The sequence below is a fragment of the Ranitomeya imitator genome, chromosome 7, assembly GCF_032444005.1.
Source record: "Ranitomeya imitator isolate aRanImi1 chromosome 7, aRanImi1.pri, whole genome shotgun sequence".
Lineage (NCBI taxonomy): Eukaryota > Metazoa > Chordata > Amphibia > Anura > Dendrobatidae > Ranitomeya > Ranitomeya imitator.
In genome coordinates, this window is record NC_091288.1 from 60263926 (window position 1) to 60277259 (window position 13334).

General features: G+C 42.6%; 1 protein-coding gene across 6 annotated transcripts in view; it reads left to right on the plus strand.

Moving 5' to 3' along the window:
* Positions 1-13334, plus strand: part of AGAP1 (ArfGAP with GTPase domain, ankyrin repeat and PH domain 1) — a 484860-nt gene that overhangs the window by 262788 nt on the left and 208738 nt on the right. For all 6 annotated transcript variants that reach the window (XM_069733319.1, XM_069733321.1, XM_069733320.1 and 3 more), the window contains 3 exons: positions 2269-2354; positions 2491-2632; positions 5250-5384. In XM_069733319.1, coding sequence (XP_069589420.1) covers positions 2269-2354; positions 2491-2632; positions 5250-5384 — 363 coding nt within the window. The remainder of the gene's footprint in view (positions 1-2268; positions 2355-2490; positions 2633-5249; positions 5385-13334) is intronic.

A 13334-nucleotide genomic window follows, 5' to 3' on the forward strand; every position in this document is an offset into this window, starting at 1 on the left:
GTGCCTCCATGGCTTCACCAGCCACTCCTTCACTGCAGTCCCTATTTTACCTCTGCCTATGACATAAAGATGCCTCCACATCCTTTTTTTAATTTCTGTACATTTTTCTCGCATCTCCACTGCCATCAAAGTTTCTCGTTAACATTTACAAATTCTACTGAAAGAAGGTGCATCTACCTTCTATTGTAGAGCTTGTTGCCTTCATTAAAACGTAGTTTTACCAAAAAGTTTTTGAGCCCTGATAATGGGGCTCGTCCCTAACTGGAGGAGCAGTTGGGGTATTTTTTATTTCTAACCTCATGGGTGAATCATCCAGGATACATATTTCCAGTCCCTTTGAAGCACATTGTAGTTGATCCCTTTAATGTTGCATTATATTTTTTGGAAAATACATCAAATACTGTATTTATTCTTCTTGGAGCCCTCTTAATCTGTTCTGGGGATTATCAAGAAACACAAAGGGATTTAAGCAGGGAACTAAAAACAGTACTGTTAATTGCTAGTTAGTGTTCAGCTTATGACAGCACTTATGTATATACAGTATGTGGATGGATTGGGTACAGAGGTCCTCGTGTAACTTATTGACTTGTGTCTATGGATGAGGCACTCCCCAGCCCTGCAGTCAATGGCCTCAAAGACGTGCTTACTGACCGAACTGTAACAGATTGTATTAGGAAAGTAGAGCATGGCCAGCTGTATTATTGTCATCTTAGACCCTGCTTTGTACCGCCAAGTCACAAGCATCACTTTTCTGAGAAAAGGGTCAGTTAATCACAAAGAGACCGGCTGCCCATCTCCATCTACATGACCTGATTTTGAATAAAGACCAAAAGTCCTCCAGGATATTTTTCAGTTGGCCATTTTGGTAAATTTGGGGATTATTCTTCAGATTATTACTTTGGCCAGTTTTGTTAATGTTGGGCTTATTCTTCAGATTATTACTTTGGCCAGTTTTGTTAATGTTGGGCTTATTCTTCATGGTTATTACTTTGGCCAGTTTTGTTAATGTTGGGCTTATTCTTCATGGTTATTACTTTGACCAGTTTTGTTAATGTTGGGCTTATTCTTCATGGTTATTACTTTGGCCAGTTTTGTAATTTTTTTTGATTATTCTTTAGGTTATTACTTTGCAGATGTTCCTGTTTGCATCTTCAGAGATCTTCCCTTCACAGTTGAGCCGCCGCTGTGTCGGCGATGGCTTTAGGGTCTTTTCCGCTTAGATTCCACTATGAAGGAGTCTTGGCCGGGTAATAATCATGGACGAGGTATTGATTTGTTCCCGCTCCTGGGAGATCATATACTTAGTGGTGCTGAGTGCAGTGTGTAATAAGACACAGCTCCGAGCAGCCATGTGTTATTGTATTATTCTGGGGAAGGAAATGACAGCAAGGACCCTCCACAGCCCATAGAGGGGTAGATCGAGTTTCTTCTCGTCTGAGCGGCGTCCCTACATACGGCTTTGACGGGTTTTTCAGCTTCAAGTGAATAATACTCATCAATTTCTTTTATCTTTGTGGAGCTGCCGTTAATTAAATCACTGATGGACGGAGTTGATCAGGGTGAATCATTTCTGTGAATTGTCAGAATTGTTGGGGTCTCTTTAAACTTGGAACAAGTGCTCCAGCGCTGATGTTTGGCAAACTTTAGTGGTTCCTAGTTCTCTGATGTAAGAGTAGTATTTATTTTCCTCTCTTCGCTTGTAGCGACACCTAACATGGGGGATTACAATCCTCCTCGTCCAGTTGGCAGATAGCGGGCACTCTGTAGTTACACTTCTGTGTCCCATCCTCCCTTACATCGATATTTTGTGCATTGTCCTGTGGTGCTGTTATGATTTTACCTCTTCCATCTTGTGTTGTGCCATGTGTTGTATATGCCACACGTGCGGGGGGCAGGACTGCAGACCCCCGGCCTCCTATCTGTAGATTTCTGGCTGTTTGCAGCTCTGCCTTACGTACTGGGATTTGGCAATGTTAAGTCACCATGTACATTGGCTACTAACACCTGGACGTTGCTTGTAAAGACTTTTTGTAGTGGGGTACCGAGGGGCTTCAAATGAGTACAGAAATGGGTTAATCTCAGAGCGGGCGAGCAATGCAACTGCTTTACTAATGCCGCTCCAGTGATTCATTGTAAAGGTGGTCTCCTAATGGCCTTTGTACCCACAGTCTCTTACAAGCAATGTGCCAACATGTACCTATTGTCTGTCCCATACACGTCCTTCCACTGGGGTCTTATGCTCCTTACTAACTCCCATATCTGTGACAGGTGGACGCTTCAAGAAGGAGATAGTGGTGGACGGACAGAGCTACCTCCTGCTGATCCGGGATGAGGGAGGACCCCCAGAAGCACAAGTAAGGGGAATCTGCATGCTGATACTGCCGATCTTCAGTAATCGATCTGCTCACTCATTGCACATCGTTCTTTGTTCTACTGATTGTTTTGTTTCTCAATCCTTCTCACGTCTGTTTTGTTTTTCTTCCCCTTCAGTTTGCAATGTGGGTGGATGCTGTAATCTTTGTCTTTAGCTTGGAGGATGAGATCAGTTTCCAGACTGTCTATCACTACTACAGCCGCCTGGCCAACTACCGCAACACCAATGAAATCCCCATGGTGCTTGTGGGGACTCAGGGTGAGTGGAGATGGGGCGTCCATCTTTTCTTGCTGATTGGGTGAATCTGCAACGTGCTTATGTTGGAAAGAGAAGGAAAACACTGCCATCTACTGGCAACACAGCTAACTGTCCACAGTTACACATAAAGATTTTAAAAGGGGTCGTCCAATACTGGAAAACCACTGAAGCGCCCCAGATAAAATAAAACAAAACACAATTACTCAAATCCTGGACCGGTGCCATTTCAGCAATATTGGGGCAGTGTTTCCCAAAGGTAGCGGTGTTAGTGCAAATTAATATCACATGTCTTGAGCTTGAGAGAATGCACTGATATTGTTGGAATCGTGCCTGTCTGGGAGGTGAGTGCTTTGTTTTTCTTTTTCATTTTATCTGGGACATTACCAGTTAATAAGAGGTTGTCCAGCTTTTGACACCCCTTTAACATATCAGATCCTTTAAATCCGCCAGAGGTGATCTGCTGCCAGTGGATAGGTCAGTGGTAGTGATGAGCGAGTGTACTCATTGCTTGGGTTTTCCAGAGCATACTCGGGTGGTCTCTGAGTATTTTTTAGTGCTCGGAGATTAAGTTTTCATCGCCTCAGCAGCATGATTTACAGCTATTAGCCAGCTTGATTACATATAGGGATTCCCTAGCAACCAAGCAACCCCCACATGTACTCAGGCTGGCTAGTAGCTGTAAATCATTCAGCTTCTGTGATGAAAACTAAATCTCCGAACACTAACAAATACTCGGCGGTCAACCGAGCGTGCTCAGGAAAACCTGAGCAACAAGTATAGTCTCTCATCACTAAAGTGGTAGTGATGAGCAGTCGTGCTGGGATAAGGTGTTATCCAAGCATGCTCGGGTGCTAACCAAGCATCTTTGGCCTGCTTGAATAATATGATTGATTCCACGAGCTTGCATGTCTCGCGGCTGTTCCGAACAGACCAGCAATCCCTGCTTGTATTGCCGCTGTCAAATAGCCGCAAGACGTGTAAACGCGGGGACTCGAACATATTATTCGAGCACAATGAAGACACTGTTAGCACCTGAGCATGGGCGGATAACACCTTACCCCAGCAGGCTCGCTCATCACTACTCAGTGGTTTATGGTTCTCTTCTCAAAAGAAAACTGAAGTTGAGAGAAATAGAGAAATGTCTGGTGTCCTTAAAAGTTCATGGCTGCACCTATATTATGTATGTTATGCTTTAGATTTTCACCAGATCCCATCCAAAAGTTAGAGGGTCCAGCGATACTAGATGTTTTTTAAAGGGCACCTGAAAACCAAAGTTTATCCTGCTTCAGTTTGCTGTGATCACTGCTGTATCTCACATGTTACATTCTATAATTCGTAATAATCATGAGTTCAGTATGGATGCCTGAGGGGGCGCACGCTGATGTCAGACATTTATACAGGCAGCATACAGGGCATTGAGGGGTGCGGCTGACAACACAACGTTGTTGGTTGTTTTCATTGACGACCTGTGTGATTGTGAATGCAGCTCTGAGTTCTAATGCAGGGCGTCACCTGGGATCAGTGTAAAATAAGTAACGTGCCTATAAACACACAATAATGCATTGGATTGTGTCAGTAATTAAAGTTTAGAAAAAGATTAGTGCTGCACTCGTCTGGTGATGCAGCCGGACCACGGCGGTCTGCACCTCTGCTGCCGCCATCCTAGGCTCCTCTGCCATGTATTAGGCTTGTGACATCATAAGTGTGTAGGAACCGCCAGAAGCGCACAGGGTGCAGCCGCTGATGTGAAGCCTGCTCTGATGGCCCGGACCAGATGCTAAGACCTCATATCAGCATTTTGCTTCCATATGTGAAATGCAGTTTTCATGTTTTGTATATTTAGTATCATGTCTGCTTGTTATCTACATCAGGAGCACAACAGTATTTTTTGGTAGTAATGTGATTCCTGTCTACAGCGCCCATATACCGTAACATTTTCTTTAGATGCAATTGCATGTTTCATGTTTGCTATTGGCAGCGGGTTGCTTAGTGCTGAATATGAGCTCCTATACTTACCATAAGTGTTTACCTGCAGTACACGGCAGCGGCCACTAAGCAGTGTGTGGCGCTGTGGTGTTCCTTTCTGCACACTGTACGTCCAGAGCTAATGACATCTGATCAGTGGGGGGACTAGGATTCGGACCCCTGCTGATCTTATATTATTGACCTTTCCTGGGGATAGGATTACTGGAAAGCCGCCTTAAACAGTTCTTAATTGTATGTTTAGGCTTCACACTATGTGGTTTAAACCCCAAAGAAATGACCACATTCCCGATTTCTGCTTTTTCTTCCCTTTTTGATAGATCAGTTACTTACATGGCATGACATTGCAGTTTGCGTAAAACTTTTTAAGCATGACGTTAAAGCTACAGTTATTTTTTTTTAATCTGTAAGAAGATGGTTGGATTGGGGAGCTGTGTTATGAGACGTCCATAAATCACTGTGCCACCAGCAGTTTATCAGTAAGCTAGTGGGCAGCGATTTTCTGGTGGTGAATAGAGAATTATACAAGACCGGTTAACAAAGATTTTACAAAAAATTATTTCTCTCGTTCAAAATGACTCGTTCTAAATGAATTTTCATCCAATCGTAACTAGATTGCTTGTCGTTCATCCAGATGCCATCAGCGGCAGTAACCCCCGGGTGATAGACGATTCCCGTGCACGAAAGCTTTCCAATGACCTCAAGCGATGCACTTACTATGAAACCTGCGCCACCTACGGGCTTAATGTGGAGCGCGTCTTCCAAGATGGTGAGTCACTTTTATGGTCCTAATGCCACCCACGGGGAGGACGGGGTTAACGGAGACGCAAAAGATTCAAACTAAGCCGTGCCTATGTCTAGCTGAGTCCTGTGTGGTGGCCGGACCGTGGCGGGAGTCATTTATTTATGTGCCAGAAATCCATCGCCCGGCATCTCCGGTGCCTCTGACACTTAGAGCTGTGTTAACACTCTTTTTCTCAATCAGCCATTTGGTTATTATTATTTTATTTTTTTGTGGAGCATAATGCACCTCTCACAATTTGCAGGTTTACGAACGCTAACATAGTAAGATAAACTTTCTTTCTCTCTGGTCAGTGGAGGTGAACATCATATTTATCCTGTATCGCCCTCTTGTGGCAATATAACTAAATGCAGTTCATTTATGGTGTTTGTGACTTGTTCATTAGTTTGTTACCCTGTAATGTGTCTCTGTTTGCACTTCCATCCTCTGCATTGTAACATGCACTAATGTAGCTCTGAAATTAAATAAATAAGAAATACCAACCGGACAGGAAAAGTCCTGCTAGTCCTGCATGAGACCAAGAAAATTTCAGTTTGAGATTAACATGATGTCCAATAAAAAAAAAAAAAAAAAATACCGTAATCTTGGATTATCAGAACTGTACCGAGTTGTTTGCCAAACAGCAGTGTCTACACCTGTGTGTTGAAGTTCCCAATGCCGTGCAAAGTTTAGCACAAGGCCTGTATGTAAAGCTGCGTTCACACTGGTCATTGTAACTGCAGGATGTCAGTGCAAAACGCTGTGCTACTGCTCCCTTTCTTCCTGCGGGGTTTACATCTGACTTCGTTTATAAAAAAACAAACAAACCAAAAACCTGTAAAATAATAAGTGACCTTGCCTTACCGATCCCTGCTCCTGTTCCAACACTTTCCAGCATCATCACATTGTGGTCCAATTAGACCTGCAATGTCTATAGCCAAGCACTGATGCGTCAGTCACCCCTGCATTGGTGATTGGAATTAACAGCCAGTCAGAGCTCACGTTTTATTTCTTTCTGCTGTGGAAAAATAAACTGCACTCTGATTGGTTAGTAAAGTCATATGGAACACAATGTCCAGAGTTATCTATTTTGGCTAAATCTTAAACAATGCAAACTTAAGCCTCCCAAACTCAAAAGTCGCGGTCAGCTCTCTCTCCTGGCCCCTCTGCTGAGCACCCCTGTGTTTTCTACAAGCGAGTCAGTGCCATATTCCTTTGGCGGTGGCTTATCTAACAGAAAACAAAAGGATCGTCTGTCCAAAATCGGCCATGTCAGATCCATATATCCCTTCACATCAGTGTGCTGGTGAGAGTCGGTAGACCTCCGTCCACATCAGACTGTATTGGCAGGTTCAGCTGACGTCCGTCTGATGTATATAGGGGGCCTTTAAGCTAGACGGTATTAAAATGCAAAACATTTTTTTCTAAACATTTCATATAGGCTTATGCTATTAGATTACTTACTTTGTGTCAGAAATTTGCACCAAAATTTTGGCACAAGGCATCATGTGATAGGTCATGTCTTAGAATTTTTGCACATTTAGATTGGATGACAAAAAGACATTTTTATCAATCAAGCAAGCAAAATGTCAAGAATGCAGGTGAGCTGCAGACGGACGGGAAACCCCATAGGATGGACAAGCGGCAGAGTCAGCATACAGTAGGTGCCTATAAGGCTATTGGGGAAACCATCTACCAGCCTGGAAATCGCAGCCCGTAAACACTGCAGTAGTCATGGTGGGACAAGTCTTACATGACAATGTGACTTATTATTGGTGACATTTACATTGCTATTTGCACAAAGACATCTGTTTCTGTCGCAGTTTTGGAGTCCTATAACCTAACTACATAGTATGGTATTTCCTTTTGGCCCTAAAAGAGCAACAGAAGCACAATAAAACCATGTTAGGACGTTTGGGTGAACGGAGTCCTAGTGTTATCCCATAGACATATTCTGTTCGTACAATAGGTGCTGTCGTTGAAGCTGTGTGATGCCCCTCAGGGATAAATTGCTTCCAAACTTTATTTTGCTATCCTTACCATTACGAATAATAATAAAGGTATCCTCTGGTTATAATAGAAGTATCACAAATACTGGATGGACAAATGTCTTTTTTCGGCCTTACGAACTATGTTACAAATACATACGGTAATTGTAATTCCCTTTTATCTTCCTGTCGACCCGCTCCACAGACGGCTGCTGTACATTTTACATGGATCCTGCTCTTGGATGGAACAGCCGGAGCAGGCAGAGGGTCTCAGGCGGTCAGCACAGGGGACTCTAGGAGGAAATAAAGACTGGACTTAAACTAGAAGGCACTCAGCCAGTACAGCTAATAAGGGGACTGGGTGTTTCAGCTATGCATGTAGTGTGTTATTTTTCATTGTGATCCAAAACTTCTTTTCTATTAATATATTTAGGTTTTGTAACACCTTGCTTTTGTGCGTCCATCCAAAGAAAAGATTCAGCAACATACATCACCCATAGGACACCATAGTGGAAAAAAATAAGAATACTACTGCCTAATATACTTTTTTTAATGTATGCATCAGCATGGAATGGTTTTATGTACGGCAAAGAATAACAGGCAATCTCCGCATGTGTTGTGACTGTCTAACATGTTCGAGTCCCTGCAGCTGCATATTTCGAGGCTATTATCCGAGCACGTCAAAGATACTCGGATAACACCGCGCGTGCTCATCACTAATGACAATCTCTGGGCATGAGACTGACCGAGAAAAAAAGGAAATAGTGGCAGGACGTGTGTTTGTGTGTGTATAAATAAATGATATATATATATATATATATATATATATATATATATATATATATATATATATATATATATAATCTGTGATGGGTAAAATGGTAGATCCAGGCTATTAGACAGATGAAAAACCACAAACCTATTTGTGTGTGCCTGGATCTACCTTTCTATAAACAAAAGGATGAATGACCTTGGGAAGATCAAGGCATCCAACACCACGGAGACACCGTCATGTGTTTCTCAACGCAGTGATCCAGAACACTGCCCCCATCCCTTATGGGAAATATGCAAATGCATGTAGAAAAGCCGCGGAGACACCATCACGTGTCTCTCAACGCAAGCAATAAATAGCCAGGTCTTCCACCGGGAAGGAGCAACCATATTTATAGTGCTTTTACTAGGCACTGCTCCTAATAGCCAGTTTCCTACTCCACACTGATGAGGGGCAAATACCCCGAAACAGCTGTCTGTGGATGGATACCATGTTTTGACATAGGTGGTTTTCCTTCTTGGATGCTGCCCTTCCCGTGGTTGTTCCTTCCCAGTGAAAGACCTGGCTATTTATTGCTTGCGTTGAGAAACACGTGATGGTGTCTCCGCGGCTTTTCTACATGGATCTACCTTTCCACCCACCAGCAGCGTGGATTATCCACAACTCCCCCTTTTTCTAAGCAGAATGTCTGGTCTGTGAACCTGCAGCAGCTGCATTAATATTTTTGTAGACAAACACTGCCGACCCCCGGTGTACAGTCTGGTGGTTAGTGATCTGGTAAAGTTCAGTTGTGATTGTTGCAAGTTGTCTATATACAGCAGTGTCCCCCCAACTCTAATCCTCGAGCCCCCAACAGATCATGTTTTTAGTATTTCCTTAGCATTGGCCAGATGATAATTCCATAATCTGAACAATACTAAGGAAATCCTGAAAACATGATCTGTTGGGGGCTCGAGGACTGGAGTTGGGGGACACTCGTATGTATACATTCTCGTTGTTGGAGCTGTAGTTGTACCACAATGTAGTGGTAGCTAAGTGTATTCACAACAACGTTTTCTGGACTGTAGAATAGATTTACTGAGAACTTGCAGCAAGACCAACCAGCATGGTTACACAAAGTAAGATCACCGGGAACATGTTATTCCCCCTAAAAGAAAAAAAAAGTTATTCCCTATTCTTCTTGACTAATGGCCTCTATGCTGTGTGACTGCAGGTAAATGAGTCATTAGTCTAGGAGGAGGTGGCGCAGGGTGAGGAATAGAGCTGGAGTGACAGAGGCTTGTTCCTCAGCTCAATTCAAATGCTGATTTCTTGGTAGTGAAGGAACAGGACTCGGGCCTTTGAAAGAGCTACATGTGCATATAAATAACATAATCTATACAAACTGGAGGGCTGACTTCAATATATATTAGATTGATATATGAATTGTGTTAACCCTCCGTCACATACAATATTCGGACTAACGAGTTCACATACAATGTGCCTGTCAGGCGCCTGCTGGAAAAATACCTATAATATCTGTTTGCAATTTCAGTGCTCTAAAAGTGATCAGTGACCTTCATAGGGATGTAATAAAAGAGACTACACATAATCAGTTGCAAAAAAAACCATTTACTTAACATAAAACTAATAACTATGAAATACAAACTTTTCAAAACTCCCGCCAAATAGTCCCCAGTTCGACTCTCTCAAAAAAATGTACAAAGAAAATTTTTGAACACAAACTTAATTTTAAGGTACCTTAAGTACTATTAAAAACATATTCAATCAGAAGTAGATGCTGAGGTTTCCCCAGAAAAGTCACACTTGCAGAGCAAATAGCAAGAATTACACACCATTTTTGCATGTGTCAGGCAAATTGCTTTATGACATTTGAGACATTCATAATTTGAAAGCCTTCTGGTTCCGCTTTCCGTTTGGCAGGTGGTGCATCTCCTTCTTTTGTGAGGTGGTGCAGATGGTGACTTTTCACCATCATCTTCTGGGCGGAACCTTTTGAGCTGAACTTGAAGGCGAGAGGGGATACCGATTGTTTTCACGCTTCTCCTGCGTAGCTCTCCAAGTACTAGTTCATGGGCCAATTTTTTCAGATACAATCGTCTACGGAGTGGTTCAAGCTTGTTTTCAAGATAAATTACTTGTGAATTTATACCACCCAAATTCAACATAGCAAAAAATATGACCATTGGCCAGCGTTTGATGTTTCTGCTGACGTTGAAAGTGGAGCACATCTGATCTGCTGTATCCACACCCCCTTTGGTGGCATTGTAAAATGTAATTATCTCCGGTTTTTTTTCTGCCCCAGTCCCAGGATCGATGGCAGCATCATCATGAAGTGTTGATAGAAGAAGTACGATTTTTTTGGCATGTGGTACATAGGAAACTAAAGCTTTTCCATTATGGAATGCAAACATACTGCTGTACTGTTGTCTCTCTTTCACACTTACAAACTGTGGCGGCAATTCCCTTTTGTTTTTTCTTACAGTTCCCACATATGACAGCTTCTGAATTTTCAGATAATCAATCAGATCACAACTTGTAAACCAATTGTCAGCTGTAATATTGCGACCCGATCCAAATAAGGGTTCAGCCAGTCTTTTTACAACATCAATGGGTTTGTTGCTCACACAGTAAGGACCTTCTGGTTGTTTTCCTGCATAAACTTCCAGGTTGTAAGTGTAGGTCTTACTGGCATCAACAAGGGCATAAATTTTTATTCCATATTTGTTTGGCTTTGATGGAATATATTGACGAAAGGCACATCTACCACGAAAACCAGGGAGCATTTCGTCAATAGTGAGATTCTCTCCAGGGTAATAACTTTGTTTACAGTTTACAACAAATCTTTGAAATATATCACGAATTGGAGCAAGTCGGTCATGTGTTTTGCGTTCGGTTCGGGTAGTTCTGTCGTCAACCCGAAGGCAACGAATTAGAATCTTGAATCTGTTTATGGACATAACAAGGCTAAATTTTTCAACTCCATCCCCATCTTTACCCCAAAGTTCCTCCAAACTTTGTCTATTTGCCCTATAAGCTCCTGCAAGGTACAGTAATCCAAAAAAAGCACGCAGTTCTATTTCATCTGTGGGCTTGATGGTTCTGTTGCAGATGTACTTGTCCTTTATAATGTCTATATATTGGTTGGTATATGTGACAATAGAGTCCAGAATGTCATCTGTAAATATACTGTTCCAGCATTCAACTGCAGTTTTTGCATTACGTGCAGTTCCTATTACTGCAGGAAGGTGAGTAATAATGTTTAAAGGTTCCCTACGTTTTTTCTGGAATGGCTTCTTGTTCCATTTAGTATTTTTATCTTTTCCAATATAATATGATCCAACTTCTTCATCCTCACCACTGTCACCATCTTGCTCTGTTTCAGAATCCAGGACACATTCTTCCACCTCATCATGAGAATCAATCTCACTTTCCTCTCCTAAATCCTCATTCAGTGTGAGGTCTGTATCATCTAACAGCATGTTTGTTACTTCCTCAACATCAAGTTGTTTGGATAAATTGTACATTTTCCTCTCCATTTCAGCAGATAATCTGAAGCAAGAGAAGGAATATGTTAGGGAACTACTGTATATGCCTGAGCAGCACACTTTCTTTTATAAAATCTCCCTTATTTCTATGAAATATCCTCACATTTTGTGCTATACATTCATAAAACAAGCTAAATAAACTATTGTGATGAATAAAAACATAAAATACCAACCTTACTTACAAGGGATTGCTTGTTACAGTGGCAGTACATGCAGGGATTGCTTGCTTGTTACACAGTGGCAACACATGCAGGGATTGCTTGTTTGTTACACAGTGGCAACACATGCAGGGATTGCTTGTTACACAGAGGCAACACATGCAGGGATTGCTTGCTTGTTTGTTAGATAGTTGCAGCACATGCAGGATTGCTTGTTTTTTACACAGTGGCAGCACATGCAGGGATTGCTTGTTTGTTACACAGTGGCAGCACATGCAGGGATTGCTTGTTTGTTACACAGTGGCAGCACATGCAGGGATTGCTTGTTTGTTAGATAGTTGCAGCACATGCAGGATTGCTTGTTTTTTACACAGTGGCAGCACATGCAGGGATTGCTTGTTTGTTACACAGTGGCAGCACATGCAGGGATTGCTTGTTTGTTACACAGTGGCAGCACATGCAGGGATTGCTTGTTTGTTACACAGTGGCAACACATACAGGGATTGCTTGTTAGATGGTTGCAGCACATGCAGGGATTGCTTGTTAGTTGCAGCACATGCGGGGATTGCTTGCTTGTTACACAATGGCAGCACATGCAGGGATTGCTTGTTACACAGTGGCAGCACATGCAGGGATTGCTTGTTAGATAGTTGCAGCACATGCAGGGATTGCTTGTTAGTTAGTTGCAGCACATGCAGGGATTGCTTGTTTGTTACACAGTGGCAGCACATGCAGGGATTGCTTATTTGTTAGATAGTTGCAGCACATGCAGGGATTGCTTGTTACAGTGGCAGTACATGCAGGGATTGCTTGCTTTTTAGATAGTTGCAGCACATGCAGGGATTGCTTGTTACACAGTGGCAGCACATGCAGGGATTGCTTGTTAGATAGTTGCAGCACATGCAGGGATTGCTTGTTACAGTGGCAGTACATGCAGGGATTGCTTGCTTGTTAGATAGTTGCAGCACATGCAGGGATTGCTTGTTACACAGAGGCAACACATGCAGGGATTGCTTGTTTGTTAGATAGTTGCAGCACATGCAGGATTGCTTGTTTTTTACACAGTGGCAGCACATGCAGGGATTGCTTGTTTGTTATACAGTGGCAGCACATGCAGGGATTGCTTGTTACACAGTGGCAGCACATGCAGGTATTGCTTGCTTGTTAGATAGTTGCAGCACATGCAGGGATTGCTTGTTTGTTACACAGTGGCAACACATGCAGGGATTGCTTGTTACACAGAGGCAACACATGCAGGGATTACTTGTTTGTTAGCTAGTTGCAGCACATGCAGGGATTGCTTGTTACAGTGGCAGTACATGCAGGGATTGCTTGCTTGTTAGATAGTTGCAGCACATGCAGGGATTGCTTGTTATACAGAGGCAACACATGCAGGGATTGCTTGTTATACAGAGGCAACACATGCAGGGATTGCTTGTTTGTTACACAGTGGCAACACATACAGGGATTGC